Source organism: Ranitomeya variabilis, chromosome 1 (assembly GCF_051348905.1).
Source record: "Ranitomeya variabilis isolate aRanVar5 chromosome 1, aRanVar5.hap1, whole genome shotgun sequence".
Lineage (NCBI taxonomy): Eukaryota > Metazoa > Chordata > Amphibia > Anura > Dendrobatidae > Ranitomeya > Ranitomeya variabilis.
In genome coordinates this window covers 803,469,417-803,487,830 of record NC_135232.1, presented here as the reverse complement: position 1 = coordinate 803,487,830, position 18,414 = coordinate 803,469,417, and the positions used below count along the sequence as shown (strand labels likewise).

Sequence of the window (18,414 nt, the reverse complement as noted above, 5' to 3'; positions counted from 1 at the left end):
ACTCTGTTATCCACTACTGGGACAATCCCCTTCTCAATTGTTAGATTCCCCCGTCTATAACAGAAATCGTCCTTACTCACCTTTGGTGCCAGCACCGCTCCAGCAATGTCAGTGTCAGGTCTCCTGGGGCATTTGTCACATTGTTATGTCATGTGAGCATTGCAGCCAATCAGTGGCTGCTAATGGGCCACTTCATTCTCACTTCCTTCAGACTAAACTGACATCCAGAAGAAGAGCTGCTGCTGCGCTCTGATTTCCTCCGAATGTCAGTTACATCAGAAGGAAGTGAAAGTGAAATTGCCATTGATTGGCTGCAGGGCTCACATGACATAACAATGTCATGCAAGCCCTAAGAGACTCAGCGCAGACATTGTTGGTGGTGAGAATAGCCTGTTTTTATTTTATTTGGAGGAATATAGCAATTGAGTAGGGGTTGTCTGAATAGACGACAACCTTTTTAAAGTGGTTTAGATTGGGCCTTAAATAGCATGCATCCTGGCCAGCTCAACTACAGAGGACAGGACGTCCAAAGTTGGACCGTGAACACATCTAAGGAGCACAGTCAGGTAATTGACACTATCTCTTTATAAATCTCACAATCATAAATAAGAGTTGGGGGAGAAAGTTTCATTTTGGAGGGTAATATGTATCTATAAGCTGCATCCCATATGAAGAAGAAGCCTGCATGGAGAGCAGTATGCAGTGAATATGCAATGGACTGTTCTTGTTTGGTATTATTATTTCCATTGCAGTGCTAAACATGCCTTCTTGTTGACACCATTTGAAGTTAATAGTACAATACTTGTCATTTAAGGTGACTTTTCAAAATAAGCTGTTAAATGAGGGTACATAAGGCATAATACTGTTTCTGTCCACTATACTACTATTTTTACCAGTTTCCCTGTTAGTATTCAGTTTTCTCTGAGCTAGAGGGTGGATACAAGCATTTCCAATGACTATTTTTCTCAATGACATGAGTTATTACTGCACTTCTTTCTCAACATAGTACATGTTCAGAAGCAGGAACAGCATGAAGGACATTATAAAGCAGTATGTGTGAGTTCAGCAGCCGCATGAGATAAAATGCATAATGAAAAAGCAGAACAGTATGTGTGTATCTTTTTGCCTCTATCTCACTAATTTGAACTATCGGTGAGCTGGTAGACCATCTCATCTTGATCTAGATGATATTATCTGTAATCCTGTGTGAATAATTAATTCATGATGCAGGATGGGGGTGGAGAAGTGGCTCATAAGCGGAGAAATATATATGTGATATAGTACAAAGTTTTTTATATTTGTTTCTACTATTGATTTAGTCAAAGTTTGTTGAAATTACAGTGGCCATTTAAGGGTACAATGCGATTAGTTTCATTGACATAGTAGTAGCTATTACCCAACCTAACCCAGATAAACGCGCCTATTGGTAGACAAGTCAAGTCGACATCAACAAAAAAAATAATGCATGCAACCATCAGAAATATTTTGTTTCATGCATATACAGTACCAGACTAACAAGAACCAAACATGCAGTGGTAGAATCCAAGCCATATAATACTTTATTCAAAAATAAGCATAAAATACAGACAGACAATGTATAGCAGGCATAAGAGGCCCATATACTGTATCTAGACAGCTAGTTCTGTAAATACAGCTGTCAAGAGTCAATACTTAAGGATTGTGCTGTAGCTTTAAATCAATATTTATATACGTATGATGTAGATTTACTGATATATGATTACCATACCATTTAAGATTGTTTTTGAATATAAAGTGTGACCTTTGGTGTGAGATTGCCAACTATAAGAGCCTAGAGGTATAGCATATTGTGGTACATTGTGTTGTACATTCAGTACCGTATATACCAAATGTTATCTAATTTGCTTATGTTAAACTAATATGAATCTTTTCTTTTGTAGTGTCCATTCCGGAGGTACAGAGATGCTGGAGCAGATTTCTTATGCTTGATCCCGATCCTAATGGTAATGTGAAAAGAAGTCGTTTTTTGACCAAAGACTACATTTGCAATAAGGTATTACTGAAAATAGTTATTAAATAGGAGCTGTTACTACTTCAGATAGTGTATTTCACATCATATAAGAATTCTGGATCATCTTTTCTTATAAATTAATTGTGGTGCTATTATTCCTCCCGAGTAGTGTTGAGCGATACTTTCCGATATCGGAAAGTATCGGTATCGGAAAGTATCGGCCGATACCGTCAAAATATCGGATCCAATCCGATACCGATACCCGATCCCAATGCAAGTCAATGGGACGAAAATATCGGAATTAAAATAAACCCTTTATAAACTTGTAGGTTCATTCTACATGAAGGAAAACAACTAAGAATAATGTAGGATGTATTGGGGGACGTGGCGGAGATATTAAAGGGACAGAGGTTTAGCCCAATGTAATAGAATAGCAGGATTTTTAATTTTTTTTTATGAAGTTCGGCGTTAGAAAGAATTTGACTATGTTATTTTTTTTTTTTTTATGTCAGATATTGATGTTTCACTACTTCCACGCCCTTCACCTTCTTTTTTACTTCTCCCACGCTTTCTTCTTAATTATCCTCATCATCAGCTTCTTTGACATCAACTTCTTCACCTTATTCATCTTCTTCTTCATCTTCTACCTATTATTTTTTGGGTTACATTGTTCATATTCTTTTTATTTTACTATTATCTTCATCATATTCAACTTCTTCATCATATTCTTATTTGTGACAGGCATTCCCGTAGTTGTTATCTATAAAAGTTTGAAGATTACACCTTCCGTTCTGCCTGTCACAAACCAGTTACATTTGTCCGCGTTCAGTTTGGCCTGCAGCATCAGGCTTTATCCAGGGGCACCACGAGGAGGAACGGACTCACCCCCATACACTGCTTAGTCTTCTTCTGCTTATAATTTACATAATATTTTTTTGCTCTGATATTTTGTGTTATGCTTAATGTCCTTCTGCTCTTTGTTCTGCAGCCTCTTGTTCTTCTGCTTCTCGGTCTTCCAGGTCGTCGTCGTCTCCAGGGTCGTCGTCTCCGGGGTCGTCGTCATCGGGGTGGTCTCCGGGGTCGTCGTCATCGGGGTGGTCTTCAGGGTCATCGTCTCCAGGGTCGTCGTCATCACGGTGGTTGTCGTCTCTGGTGTCGTCGTCATCTTAGGGGTGTTCTTCCGGGTCATCGTGTTTAGTCTCTTGAACTTGGAAATGTAGCAGAAGGTACAAGAAGGCTGAGAAAATGCCGAGAACCAGCTGATGGAACTGGAACTCGGATGGCTACCCGAAGGTCCAAGAGCCAATGGAACTACCGAGGACCAGCTGACGTTACTGGAACCCGGTTACTAAGCAGGAGGTACCCGTGCCTGAAAGCACTACCAAGGACCACCTGACGTTGGTGGAACTCGGATACCCAGAGGGAGGCACCTAAGCCAAAGGCTCTGCCCGGAACCAGCTGACGGTACTGGAACCAGGATGGGGAGCAGAAGGTACAAGAGCAAAAGACACTGCCGAGAACCAGCTGACGGTGCTGGAACCCGGATGGGTAGCCGAAGGTCCAAGAGCCAATGGAACTACCGAGGACCAGCTGACGTTACTGGAACCCGGTTACTAAGCAGGAGGTACCCGTGCCTGAAAGCACTACCAAGGACCACCTGACGTTGGTGGAACTCGGATACCCAGAGGGAGGCACCTAAGCCAAAGGCTCTGCCCGGAACCAGCTGACGGTACTGGAACCAGGATGTGGAGCAGAAGGTACAAGAGCAAGTGTCTGCGTGGCTTTTGCAGGACACGTTGCCGGCTGCACAGCAGGGGAACAGCTGGCGGTGCTGGACCCCACTGACACATTGGCGAGGTGTTTGGCTCTGTGCAGCCAGCACTTCCGGACAGCAACGAGCGGTGTTGTAGCCCGGGCTCTGCAGGGGGAGCAGAGTGTAGGCCGAAGCCTACTTGAACCAATTTCAAAGGTAACCTTTAACCCCCCCTCAGGGGTTAGAAAGTAGAAGAGCCACAGCTTATGCAGCAGTAGTGCTGCACAAGTCAAAGGTTGCTCTTTTAATTTCGCTCCTTGCACACGCTGAATGAAACACGTATAACATTTAGCCCTTTATACAGTCAAACTGTGTTGGAGGCGCGAGTTCCCTTTGTAATGAGACGCAGCACAGGTGTCAAGAATCCCACCTTGGTGCTGGGTGCAGCCTCCCGAGCGTTGTTATTTGCTGTACAGGAGTCTGCGCTGTCGTGTTATCCCCTGGCCTAGCGCCGTTAGCGCTGCCCATCTTCTGGCATCATGTAATGTCGGCCGGTGCGGTTCGCGATGCCCATGAATCCCAGCCCCGCAGTGTCTTAACATTGTTAAAACACTGCGGGGCTGGGATTCAGGGCCTGGCGCAGCACATATGTTCGCCTCTCACACTCGGGTCCTTACACCCGCTTCAGACTGTGCGGCGTCATCTGATCCCTTATCGCATGCCACGGCCATGAAGCCGCACAGTCCGAAGAAGGCGGAAGGAGAGGAGGGACAGGCGAACTGATGCACTGATCCTGCCCATCAATCACACCCTCGCAGTCCCAATAAATAAGACACCGAGGGGCGTTGTGTGGGTCAGGGCGGCCGCAGAGGCGCAGGCAGCCAAACAATGATGCCAGAAGACGGGCAGCGCTACCAAGGGGGTTGCAGCGTGTCATTACAAAGGAAAGTCACACCACCGGGACGGTTAAATGGTCACACAGAGGACACATTGCAGACGTGTTTTCAGTTCCACATGTGCGAGGAGAATACGTTTCTGAGCCACCTTGCACACATGCAGCATTACCGCTGTACAAGGTGGCTGGATAACGTAAAAACGCCTGGGGGAGGGGGGACAGGTTCCCTTCAATTTCAGTTCTTGTGTCTGCGTGGCTTTTGCAGGACACGTTGCCGGCTGCACAGCAGGGGAACAGCTGGCGGTGCTGGACCCCACTGACACATTGGCTGGTGTTTTTCTCTGTGCAGCTAGCACATCTGGGCAAAAACTGGCGGTGTGTTAGAGCCCAGGGACAGCAGGAGGAGGAGCAGGAGGAGGAGGAGCAGGGGGAGGGGAGTGTAGGCCGAAGCCTGCACAGGCGGCAGCTTTGGGTGTGTTGTGTCTGCGTGGCTTTTGCAGGACACGTTGCCGGCTACACAGCAGGGGAACAGCTGGCGGTGCTGGACCCCACTGACACATTGGCGAGGTGTTTGGCTCTGTGCAGCCAGCACTTCCGGACAGCAACTAGCGTTGTTGGAGCCCGGGCTCTGCAGGTGGAGCAGAGTGTAGGCCGAAGCCTAATTGAACCGATTTCAAAAGTCACCTTTAACCCCCCCTCAGGGGTTACAAAGTAGAAGAGCCACAGCTTATGCAGCAGCAGTGCTGCGCAAGTCAAAGGTTGCTCTTGTAATTTTTCTCCTTGCACACGCTGAATGGAACACGTATAACATTTAGCCCTTTAGACAGTCAAACTGTGTAATGGAGGCGAGAGTTCCCTTTGTAATGAGACGCAGCACAGGTGTCAAGAATCCCACCTTGGTGCTGGGTGCAGCCTCCCGAGCGTTGTTATTTGCTGTACAGGAGTCTGCGCTGTCGTGTTATCCCCTGGCCTAGCGCCGTTAGCGCTGCCCATCTTCTGGCATCATGTAATGTCGGCCGGTGCGGTTCGCGATGCCCATGAATCCCAGCCCCGCAGTGTCTTAACATTGTTAAAACACTGCGGGGCTGGGATTCAGGGCCTGGCGCAGCACATATGTTCGCCTCTCACACTCGGGTCCTTACACCCGCTTCAGACTGTGCGGCGTCATCTGATCCCTTATCGCATGCCACGGCCATGAAGCCGCACAGTCCGAAGAAGGCGGAAGGAGAGGAGGGACAGGCGAACTGATGCACTGATCCTGCCCATCAATCACACCCTCGCAGTCCCAATAAATAAGACACCGAGGGGCGTTGTGTGGGTCAGGGCGGCCGCAGAGGCGCAGGCAGCCAAACAATGATGCCAGAAGACGGGCAGCGCTACCAAGGGGGTTGCAGCGTGTCATTACAAAGGAAAGTCACACCACCGGGACGGTTAAATGGTCACACAGAGGACACATTGCAGACGTGTTTTCAGTTCCACATGTGCGAGGAGAATACGTTTCTGAGCCACCTTGCACACATGCAGCATTACCGCTGTACAAGGTGGCTGGATAACGTAAAAACGCCTGGGGGAGGGGGGACAGGTTCCCTTCAATTTCAGTTCTTGTGTCTGCGTGGCTTTTGCAGGACACGTTGCCGGCTGCACAGCAGGGGAACAGCTGGCGGTGCTGGACCCCACTGACACATTGGCTGGTGTTTTTCTCTGTGCAGCTAGCACATCTGGGCAAAAACTGGCGGTGTGTTAGAGCCCAGGGACAGCAGGAGGAGGAGCAGGAGGAGGAGGAGCAGGGGGAGGGGAGTGTAGGCCGAAGCCTGCACAGGCGGCAGCTTTGGGTGTGTTGTGTCTGCGTGGCTTTTGCAGGACACGTTGCCGGCTACACAGCAGGGGAACAGCTGGCGGTGCTGGACCCCACTGACACATTGGCGAGGTGTTTGGCTCTGTGCAGCCAGCACTTCCGGACAGCAACTAGCGTTGTTGGAGCCCGGGCTCTGCAGGTGGAGCAGAGTGTAGGCCGAAGCCTAATTGAACCGATTTCAAAAGTCACCTTTAACCCCCCCTCAGGGGTTACAAAGTAGAAGAGCCACAGCTTATGCAGCAGCAGTGCTGCGCAAGTCAAAGGTTGCTCTTGTAATTTTTCTCCTTGCACACGCTGAATGGAACACGTATAACATTTAGCCCTTTAGACAGTCAAACTGTGTAATGGAGGCGAGAGTTCCCTTTGTAATGAGACGCAGCACAGGTGTCAAGAATCCCACCTTGGTGCTGGGTGCAGCCTCCCGAGCGTTGTTATTTGCTGTACAGGAGTCTGCGCTGTCGTGTTATCCCCTGGCCTAGCGCCGTTAGCGCTGCCCATCTTCTGGCATCATGTAATGTCGGCCGGTGCGGTTCGCGATGCCCATGAATCCCAGCCCCGCAGTGTCTTAACATTGTTAAAACACTGCGGGGCTGGGATTCAGGGCCTGGCGCAGCACATATGTTCGCCTCTCACACTCGGGTCCTTACACCCGCTTCAGACTGTGCGGCGTCATCTGATCCCTTATCGCATGCCACGGCCATGAAGCCGCACAGTCCGAAGAAGGCGGAAGGAGAGGAGGGACAGGCGAACTGATGCACTGATCCTGCCCATCAATCACACCCTCGCAGTCCCAATAAATAAGACACCGAGGGGCGTTGTGTGGGTCAGGGCGGCCGCAGAGGCGCAGGCAGCCAAACAATGATGCCAGAAGACGGGCAGCGCTACCAAGGGGGTTGCAGCGTGTCATTACAAAGGAAAGTCACACCACCGGGACGGTTAAATGGTCACACAGAGGACACATTGCAGACGTGTTTTCAGTTCCACATGTGCGAGGAGAATACGTTTCTGAGCCACCTTGCACACATGCAGCATTACCGCTGTACAAGGTGGCTGGATAACGTAAAAACGCCTGGGGGAGGGGGGACAGGTTCCCTTCAATTTCAGTTCTTGTGTCTGCGTGGCTTTTGCAGGACACGTTGCCGGCTGCACAGCAGGGGAACAGCTGGCGGTGCTGGACCCCACTGACACATTGGCTGGTGTTTTTCTCTGTGCAGCTAGCACATCTGGGCAAAAACTGGCGGTGTGTTAGAGCCCAGGGACAGCAGGAGGAGGAGCAGGAGGAGGAGGAGCAGGGGGAGGGGAGTGTAGGCCGAAGCCTGCACAGGCGGCAGCTTTGGGTGTGTTGTGTCTGCGTGGCTTTTGCAGGACACGTTGCCGGCTACACAGCAGGGGAACAGCTGGCGGTGCTGGACCCCACTGACACATTGGCGAGGTGTTTGGCTCTGTGCAGCCAGCACTTCCGGACAGCAACTAGCGTTGTTGGAGCCCGGGCTCTGCAGGTGGAGCAGAGTGTAGGCCGAAGCCTAATTGAACCGATTTCAAAAGTCACCTTTAACCCCCCCTCAGGGGTTACAAAGTAGAAGAGCCACAGCTTATGCAGCAGCAGTGCTGCGCAAGTCAAAGGTTGCTCTTGTAATTTTTCTCCTTGCACACGCTGAATGGAACACGTATAACATTTAGCCCTTTAGACAGTCAAACTGTGTAATGGAGGCGAGAGTTCCCTTTGTAATGAGACGCAGCACAGGTGTCAAGAATCCCACCTTGGTGCTGGGTGCAGCCTCCCGAGCGTTGTTATTTGCTGTACAGGAGTCTGCGCTGTCGTGTTATCCCCTGGCCTAGCGCCGTTAGCGCTGCCCATCTTCTGGCATCATGTAATGTCGGCCGGTGCGGTTCGCGATGCCCATGAATCCCAGCCCCGCAGTGTCTTAACATTGTTAAAACACTGCGGGGCTGGGATTCAGGGCCTGGCGCAGCACATATGTTCGCCTCTCACACTCGGGTCCTTACACCCGCTTCAGACTGTGCGGCGTCATCTGATCCCTTATCGCATGCCACGGCCATGAAGCCGCACAGTCCGAAGAAGGCGGAAGGAGAGGAGGGACAGGCGAACTGATGCACTGATCCTGCCCATCAATCACACCCTCGCAGTCCCAATAAATAAGACACCGAGGGGCGTTGTGTGGGTCAGGGCGGCCGCAGAGGCGCAGGCAGCCAAACAATGATGCCAGAAGACGGGCAGCGCTACCAAGGGGGTTGCAGCGTGTCATTACAAAGGAAAGTCACACCACCGGGACGGTTAAATGGTCACACAGAGGACACATTGCAGACGTGTTTTCAGTTCCACATGTGCGAGGAGAATACGTTTCTGAGCCACCTTGCACACATGCAGCATTACCGCTGTACAAGGTGGCTGGATAACGTAAAAACGCCTGGGGGAGGGGGGACAGGTTCCCTTCAATTTCAGTTCTTGTGTCTGCGTGGCTTTTGCAGGACACGTTGCCGGCTGCACAGCAGGGGAACAGCTGGCGGTGCTGGACCCCACTGACACATTGGCTGGTGTTTTTCTCTGTGCAGCTAGCACATCTGGGCAAAAACTGGCGGTGTGTTAGAGCCCAGGGACAGCAGGAGGAGGAGCAGGAGGAGGAGGAGCAGGGGGAGGGGAGTGTAGGCCGAAGCCTGCACAGGCGGCAGCTTTGGGTGTGTTGTGTCTGCGTGGCTTTTGCAGGACACGTTGCCGGCTACACAGCAGGGGAACAGCTGGCGGTGCTGGACCCCACTGACACATTGGCGAGGTGTTTGGCTCTGTGCAGCCAGCACTTCCGGACAGCAACTAGCGTTGTTGGAGCCCGGGCTCTGCAGGTGGAGCAGAGTGTAGGCCGAAGCCTAATTGAACCGATTTCAAAAGTCACCTTTAACCCCCCCTCAGGGGTTACAAAGTAGAAGAGCCACAGCTTATGCAGCAGCAGTGCTGCGCAAGTCAAAGGTTGCTCTTGTAATTTTTCTCCTTGCACACGCTGAATGGAACACGTATAACATTTAGCCCTTTAGACAGTCAAACTGTGTAATGGAGGCGAGAGTTCCCTTTGTAATGAGACGCAGCACAGGTGTCAAGAATCCCACCTTGGTGCTGGGTGCAGCCTCCCGAGCGTTGTTATTTGCTGTACAGGAGTCTGCGCTGTCGTGTTATCCCCTGGCCTAGCGCCGTTAGCGCTGCCCATCTTCTGGCATCATGTAATGTCGGCCGGTGCGGTTCGCGATGCCCATGAATCCCAGCCCCGCAGTGTCTTAACATTGTTAAAACACTGCGGGGCTGGGATTCAGGGCCTGGCGCAGCACATATGTTCGCCTCTCACACTCGGGTCCTTACACCCGCTTCAGACTGTGCGGCGTCATCTGATCCCTTATCGCATGCCACGGCCATGAAGCCGCACAGTCCGAAGAAGGCGGAAGGAGAGGAGGGACAGGCGAACTGATGCACTGATCCTGCCCATCAATCACACCCTCGCAGTCCCAATAAATAAGACACCGAGGGGCGTTGTGTGGGTCAGGGCGGCCGCAGAGGCGCAGGCAGCCAAACAATGATGCCAGAAGACGGGCAGCGCTACCAAGGGGGTTGCAGCGTGTCATTACAAAGGAAAGTCACACCACCGGGACGGTTAAATGGTCACACAGAGGACACATTGCAGACGTGTTTTCAGTTCCACATGTGCGAGGAGAATACGTTTCTGAGCCACCTTGCACACATGCAGCATTACCGCTGTACAAGGTGGCTGGATAACGTAAAAACGCCTGGGGGAGGGGGGACAGGTTCCCTTCAATTTCAGTTCTTGTGTCTGCGTGGCTTTTGCAGGACACGTTGCCGGCTGCACAGCAGGGGAACAGCTGGCGGTGCTGGACCCCACTGACACATTGGCTGGTGTTTTTCTCTGTGCAGCTAGCACATCTGGGCAAAAACTGGCGGTGTGTTAGAGCCCAGGGACAGCAGGAGGAGGAGCAGGAGGAGGAGGAGCAGGGGGAGGGGAGTGTAGGCCGAAGCCTGCACAGGCGGCAGCTTTGGGTGTGTTGTGTCTGCGTGGCTTTTGCAGGACACGTTGCCGGCTACACAGCAGGGGAACAGCTGGCGGTGCTGGACCCCACTGACACATTGGCGAGGTGTTTGGCTCTGTGCAGCCAGCACTTCCGGACAGCAACTAGCGTTGTTGGAGCCCGGGCTCTGCAGGTGGAGCAGAGTGTAGGCCGAAGCCTAATTGAACCGATTTCAAAAGTCACCTTTAACCCCCCCTCAGGGGTTACAAAGTAGAAGAGCCACAGCTTATGCAGCAGCAGTGCTGCGCAAGTCAAAGGTTGCTCTTGTAATTTTTCTCCTTGCACACGCTGAATGGAACACGTATAACATTTAGCCCTTTAGACAGTCAAACTGTGTAATGGAGGCGAGAGTTCCCTTTGTAATGAGACGCAGCACAGGTGTCAAGAATCCCACCTTGGTGCTGGGTGCAGCCTCCCGAGCGTTGTTATTTGCTGTACAGGAGTCTGCGCTGTCGTGTTATCCCCTGGCCTAGCGCCGTTAGCGCTGCCCATCTTCTGGCATCATGTAATGTCGGCCGGTGCGGTTCGCGATGCCCATGAATCCCAGCCCCGCAGTGTCTTAACATTGTTAAAACACTGCGGGGCTGGGATTCAGGGCCTGGCGCAGCACATATGTTCGCCTCTCACACTCGGGTCCTTACACCCGCTTCAGACTGTGCGGCGTCATCTGATCCCTTATCGCATGCCACGGCCATGAAGCCGCACAGTCCGAAGAAGGCGGAAGGAGAGGAGGGACAGGCGAACTGATGCACTGATCCTGCCCATCAATCACACCCTCGCAGTCCCAATAAATAAGACACCGAGGGGCGTTGTGTGGGTCAGGGCGGCCGCAGAGGCGCAGGCAGCCAAACAATGATGCCAGAAGACGGGCAGCGCTACCAAGGGGGTTGCAGCGTGTCATTACAAAGGAAAGTCACACCACCGGGACGGTTAAATGGTCACACAGAGGACACATTGCAGACGTGTTTTCAGTTCCACATGTGCGAGGAGAATACGTTTCTGAGCCACCTTGCACACATGCAGCATTACCGCTGTACAAGGTGGCTGGATAACGTAAAAACGCCTGGGGGAGGGGGGACAGGTTCCCTTCAATTTCAGTTCTTGTGTCTGCGTGGCTTTTGCAGGACACGTTGCCGGCTGCACAGCAGGGGAACAGCTGGCGGTGCTGGACCCCACTGACACATTGGCTGGTGTTTTTCTCTGTGCAGCTAGCACATCTGGGCAAAAACTGGCGGTGTTAGAGCCCAGGGTCAGCAGGAGGAGCAGGGGGAGCGGAGTGTAGGCCGAAGCCTGCACTCGAGCAAGTTGAAAGGAAACCTTTAACCCCCCCCCCCCCAGGCGTTTGTAGCTGAAAGAGCCATTGTGTACAGCACTAATGCTGGAAAAGGTAAACTTAGCTCTTTTAATTATGGTCCTTGTACATGCGGAACCTAACATTTATGAAATGTGTCCCCACACAGCGTTAAACCGTCCGGTAGGTGGAACTTTCCTTTGTCGTGTGACGCAGCACAGCCATCATTTTTACCCCCTTGTCGCCGTTCGCCCCCTCCTCAGCGTTGTTTGAATCTGTCCCGGAGCCTGCGCTGTTAGGTTAGCCCATGGCCATGCACACATGTTGCGCTGCCCGTCTTCTGACCTCATTTGGTGTCAGGCTGGCTGCGCCTGTGCGGGTGCGCTGGCCGAGATCACGCCTCGCAGTGTCGTCTAATGTAATCCCACCGCGGGCCTGTGATCCGTGCCCGTGCGCAGTGCATATCCTCTCCTCTCACTCCCCTCCCTACGGCTTCTTCAGACTGTGCGGTGTCACGGCCGTGGCATGCTATTAGGGACCAGCTGACATCGCACAGTCTGAAGAAGCCGTAGGGAGGGGAGTGAGAGGAGAGGATATGCACTGCGCACGGGCACGGATCACAGGCCCGCGGTGGGATTACATTAGACGACACTGCGAGGCGGGATCTCGGCCAGCGCACCCGCACAGGCGCAGCCAGCCTGACACCAAATGAGGTCAGAAGACGGGCAGCGCAACATGTGTGCATGGCCATGGGCTAACCTAACAGCGCAGGCTCCGGGACAGATTCAAACAACGCTGAGGAGGGGGCAAACGGCGACAAGGGGGTAAAAATGATGGCTGTGCTGCGTCACACGACAAAGGAAAGTTCCACCTACCGGACGGTTTAACGCTGTGTGGGGACACATTTCATAAGTGTTTGGTTCAGCATGTGCAAGGAGCATCACGAAAAGAGGCACTTTTTCCCTTTGCATCATTACTGCTGCACAAGGTGGCTCCTTCAGTAACAAACGCCTGGGGGGGGGGGGGGTCAGGTTCCCTTACATTTAACTTGTTGTGCCTGCGTGGCGGTCGCAGTACACGTTGCCGTATACACAGCAGGGGAACAGCTGGCGGTGCTGAACCCCACTAACACATTGGCGAGGTGTTTGGCTCTGTGCGTACAGCACTTCTGGACAGCAACTAGCGGTGTTGGAGCCCAGGGACAGGAGGAGGAGGAGGAGGTGGAGGAGATAGGAGGGATTGCCACACACACAGCAGGGGAACAGCTGACGTTACTGAACCCCAATAACAGAGGAGGGACTGTTGACTGTGCGTACAGCACTTCTGGACGGCAACTGGCGGTGTTGGAGCCCAGGGGCAGGTGGAGGAGGAGGAGGTTGGAGGAGGTAGGAGGAGGTAGGAGGGATTGCCACACACACAGCAGGGGAACAGCTGACGTTACTGAACCCCAATAACAGAGGAGGGACTGTTGACTGTGCGTACAGCACTTCTGGACGGCAACTGGCGGTGTTGGAGCCCAGGGGCAGGTGGAGGAGGAGGAGGTTGGAGGAGGTAGGAGGAGGTAGGAGGGATTGCCACACACACAGCAGGGGAACAGCTGACGTTACTGAACCCCAATAACAGAGGAGGGACTGTTGACTGTGCGTACAGCACTTCTGGACGGCAACTGGCGGTGTTGGAGCCCAGGGACAGGTGGAGGAGGTGGAGGAGGAGGAGGTTGGAGGAGGTAGGAGGGATTGCCACACACACAGCAGGGGAACAGCTGACGTTACTGAACCCCAATAACAGAGGAGGGACTGTTGACTGTGCGTACAGCACTTCTGGACGGCAACTGGCGGTGTTGGAGCCCAGGGGCAGGTGGAGGAGGAGGAGGTTGGAGGAGGTAGGAGGAGGTAGGAGGGATTGCCACACACACAGCAGGGGAACAGCTGACGTTACTGAACCCCAATAACAGAGGAGGGACTGTTGACTGTGCGTACAGCACTTCTGGACGGCAACTGGCGGTGTTGGAGCCCAGGGACAGGTGGAGGAGGTGGAGGAGGAGGAGGTTGGAGGAGGTAGGAGGGATTGCCACACACACAGCAGGGGAACAGCTGACGTTACTGAACCCCAATAACAGAGGAGGGACTGTTGACTGTGCGTACAGCACTTCTGGACGGCAACTGGCGGTGTTGGAGCCCAGGGACGGGTGGAGGAGGAGGAGGTTGGAGGAGGTAGGAGGGATTGCCACACACACAGCAGGGGAACAGCTGACGTTACTGAACCCCAATAACAGAGGAGGGACTGTTGACTGTGCGTACAGCACTTCTGGACGGCAACTGGCGGTGTTGGAGCCCAGGGACGGGTGGAGGAGGAGGAGGTTGGAGGAGGTAGGAGGGATTGCCACACACACAGCAGGGGAACAGCTGACGTTACTGAACCCCAATAACAGAGGAGGGACTGTTGACTGTGCGTACAGCACTTCTGGACGGCAACTGGCGGTGTTGGAGCCCAGGGACGGGTGGAGGAGGAGGTTGGAGGAGGTAGGAGGGATTGCCACACACACAGCAGGGGAACAGCTGACGTTACTGAACCCCAATAACAGAGGAGGGACTGTTGACTGTGCGTACAGCACTTCTGGACGGCAACTGGCGGTGTTGGAGCCCAGGGACGGGTGGAGGAGGAGGAGGTTGGAGGAGGTAGGAGGGATTGCCACACACACAGCAGGGGAACAGCTGACGTTACTGAACCCCAATAACAGAGGAGGGACTGTTGACTGTGCGTACAGCACTTCTGGACGGCAACTGGCGGTGTTGGAGCCCAGGGACGGGTGGAGGAGGAGGAGGTTGGAGGAGGTAGGAGGGATTGCCACACACACAGCAGGGGAACAGCTGACGTTACTGAACCCCAATAACAGAGGAGGGACTGTTGACTGTGCCTACAGCACTTCTGGACGGCAACTGGCGGTGTTGGAGCCCAGGGACAGGTGGAGGAGGTGGAGGAGGAGGAGGTTGGAGGAGGTAGGAGGGATTGCCACACACACAGCAGGGGAACAGCTGACGTTACTGAACCCCAATAACAGAGGAGGGACTGTTGACTGTGCGTACAGCACTTCTGGACGGCAACTGGCGGTGTTGGAGCCCAGGGACAGGTGGAGGAGGAGGTAGGAGGAGGTAGGAGGGATTGCCACACACACAGCAGGGGAACAGCTGACGTTACTGAACCCCAATAACAGAGGAGGGACTGTTGACTGTGCGTACAGCACTTCTGGACGGCAACTGGCGGTGTTGGAGCCCAGGGGCAGGTGGAGGAGGAGGAGGTTGGAGGAGGTAGGAGGAGGTAGGAGGGATTGCCACACACACAGCAGGGGAACAGCTGACGTTACTGAACCCCAATAACAGAGGAGGGACTGTTGACTGTGCGTACAGCACTTCTGGACGGCAACTGGCGGTGTTGGAGCCCAGGGACAGGTGGAGGAGGTGGAGGAGGAGGAGGTTGGAGGAGGTAGGAGGGATTGCCACACACACAGCAGGGGAACAGCTGACGTTACTGAACCCCAATAACAGAGGAGGGACTGTTGACTGTGCGTACAGCACTTCTGGACGGCAACTGGCGGTGTTGGAGCCCAGGGACGGGTGGAGGAGGAGGAGGTTGGAGGAGGTAGGAGGGATTGCCACACACACAGCAGGGGAACAGCTGACGTTACTGAACCCCAATAACAGAGGAGGGACTGTTGACTGTGCGTACAGCACTTCTGGACGGCAACTGGCGGTGTTGGAGCCCAGGGACGGGTGGAGGAGGAGGAGGTTGGAGGAGGTAGGAGGGATTGCCACACACACAGCAGGGGAACAGCTGACGTTACTGAACCCCAATAACAGAGGAGGGACTGTTGACTGTGCGTACAGCACTTCTGGACGGCAACTGGCGGTGTTGGAGCCCAGGGACGGGTGGAGGAGGAGGTTGGAGGAGGTAGGAGGGATTGCCACACACACAGCAGGGGAACAGCTGACGTTACTGAACCCCAATAACAGAGGAGGGACTGTTGACTGTGCGTACAGCACTTCTGGACGGCAACTGGCGGTGTTGGAGCCCAGGGACGGGTGGAGGAGGAGGAGGTTGGAGGAGGTAGGAGGGATTGCCACACACACAGCAGGGGAACAGCTGACGTTACTGAACCCCAATAACAGAGGAGGGACTGTTGACTGTGCGTACAGCACTTCTGGACGGCAACTGGCGGTGTTGGAGCCCAGGGACGGGTGGAGGAGGAGGAGGTTGGAGGAGGTAGGAGGGATTGCCACACACACAGCAGGGGAACAGCTGACGTTACTGAACCCCAATAACAGAGGAGGGACTGTTGACTGTGCGTACAGCACTTCTGGACGGCAACTGGCGGTGTTGGAGCCCAGGGACAGGTGGAGGAGGTGGAGGAGGAGGAGGTTGGAGGAGGTAGGAGGGATTGCCACACACACAGCAGGGGAACAGCTGACGTTACTGAACCCCAATAACAGAGGAGGGACTGTTGACTGTGCGTACAGCACTTCTGGACGGCAACTGGCGGTGTTGGAGCCCAGGGACGGGTGGAGGAGGAGGAGGTTGGAGGAGGTAGGAGGGATTGCCACACACACAGCAGGGGAACAGCTGACGTTACTGAACCCCAATAACAGAGGAGGGACTGTTGACTGTGCGTACAGCACTTCTGGACGGCAACTGGCGGTGTTGGAGCCCAGGGACAGGTGGAGGAGGTGGAGGAGGAGGAGGTTGGAGGAGGTAGGAGGGATTGCCACACACACAGCAGGGGAACAGCTGACGTTACTGAACCCCAATAACAGAGGAGGGACTGTTGACTGTGCGTACAGCACTTCTGGACGGCAACTGGCGGTGTTGGAGCCCAGGGACGGGTGGAGGAGGAGGAGGTTGGAGGAGGTAGGAGGGATTGCCACACACACAGCAGGGGAACAGCTGACGTTACTGAACCCCAATAACAGAGGAGGGACTGTTGACTGTGCGTACAGCACTTCTGGACGGCAACTGGCGGTGTTGGAGCCCAGGGACAGGTGGAGGAGGTGGAGGAGGAGGAGGTTGGAGGAGGTAGGAGGGATTGCCACACACACAGCAGGGGAACAGCTGACGTTACTGAACCCCAATAACAGAGGAGGGACTGTTGACTGTGCGTACAGCACTTCTGGACGGCAACTGGCGGTGTTGGAGCCCAGGGACGGGTGGAGGAGGAGGAGGTTGGAGGAGGTAGGAGGGATTGCCACACACACAGCAGGGGAACAGCTGACGTTACTGAACCCCAATAACAGAGGAGGGACTGTTGACTGTGCCTACAGCACTTCTGGACGGCAACTGGCGGTGTTGGAGCCCAGGGGCAGGTGGAGGAGGAGGAGGTTGGAGGAGGTAGGAGGAGGTAGGAGGGATTGCCACACACACAGCAGGGGAACAGCTGACGTTACTGAACCCCAATAACAGAGGAGGGACTGTTGACTGTGCGTACAGCACTTCTGGACGGCAACTGGCGGTGTTGGAGCCCAGGGACGGGTGGAGGAGGAGGAGGTTGGAGGAGGTAGGAGGGATTGCCACACACACAGCAGGGGAACAGCTGACGTTACTGAACCCCAATAACAGAGGAGGGACTGTTGACTGTGCGTACAGCACTTCTGGACGGCAACTGGCGGTGTTGGAGCCCAGGGACGGGTGGAGGAGGAGGAGGTTGGAGGAGGTAGGAGGGATTGCCACACACACAGCAGGGGAACAGCTGACGTTACTGAACCCCAATAACAGAGGAGGGACTGTTGACTGTGCGTACAGCACTTCTGGACGGCAACTGGCGGTGTTGGAGCCCAGGGGCAGGTGGAGGAGGAGGAGGTTGGAGGAGGTAGGAGGAGGTAGGAGGGATTGCCACACACACAGCAGGGGAACAGCTGACGTTACTGAACCCCAATAACAGAGGAGGGACTGTTGACTGTGCGTACAGCACTTCTGGACGGCAACTGGCGGTGTTGGAGCCCAGGGACAGGTGGAGGAGGTGGAGGAGGAGGAGGTTGGAGGAGGTAGGAGGGATTGCCACACACACAGCAGGGGAACAGCTGACGTTACTGAACCCCAATAACAGAGGAGGGACTGTTGACTGTGCGTACAGCACTTCTGGACGGCAACTGGCGGTGTTGGAGCCCAGGGACGGGTGGAGGAGGAGGAGGTTGGAGGAGGTAGGAGGGATTGCCACACACACAGCAGGGGAACAGCTGACGTTACTGAACCCCAATAACAGAGGAGGGACTGTTGACTGTGCGTACAGCACTTCTGGACGGCAACTGGCGGTGTTGGAGCCCAGGGACAGGTGGAAAAGCAGAGGAACACAATGTAGGCCGAAGCCTGAGAAAGTCGAAAGGGAACCTTTAACCCCCCCCAAGGCGTTTGTAGCTGAAAGAGCCAGCTTGTGCAGCACAAAAGATGCAAAAGGAAAAGGTGGCTCTTTTCATCATGCTCCTTGCAAACACAGAACTAAACACTTATAAAATGTGTCCACTGATACCGTAAAACCGTCCCAGAGGTGGGACTTTCC

General features: G+C 53.8%; 1 protein-coding gene across 1 annotated transcript in view; it reads left to right on the top strand.

Moving 5' to 3' along the window:
* LOC143769185 (uncharacterized) overlaps positions 1–18,414 on the top strand; it is a 477,331-nt gene that overhangs the window by 121,880 nt on the left and 337,037 nt on the right. The window contains exon 3 of the mRNA XM_077257766.1: positions 1,920–2,032. Coding sequence (XP_077113881.1) covers positions 1,920–2,032 — 113 coding nt within the window. The remainder of the gene's footprint in view (positions 1–1,919; positions 2,033–18,414) is intronic.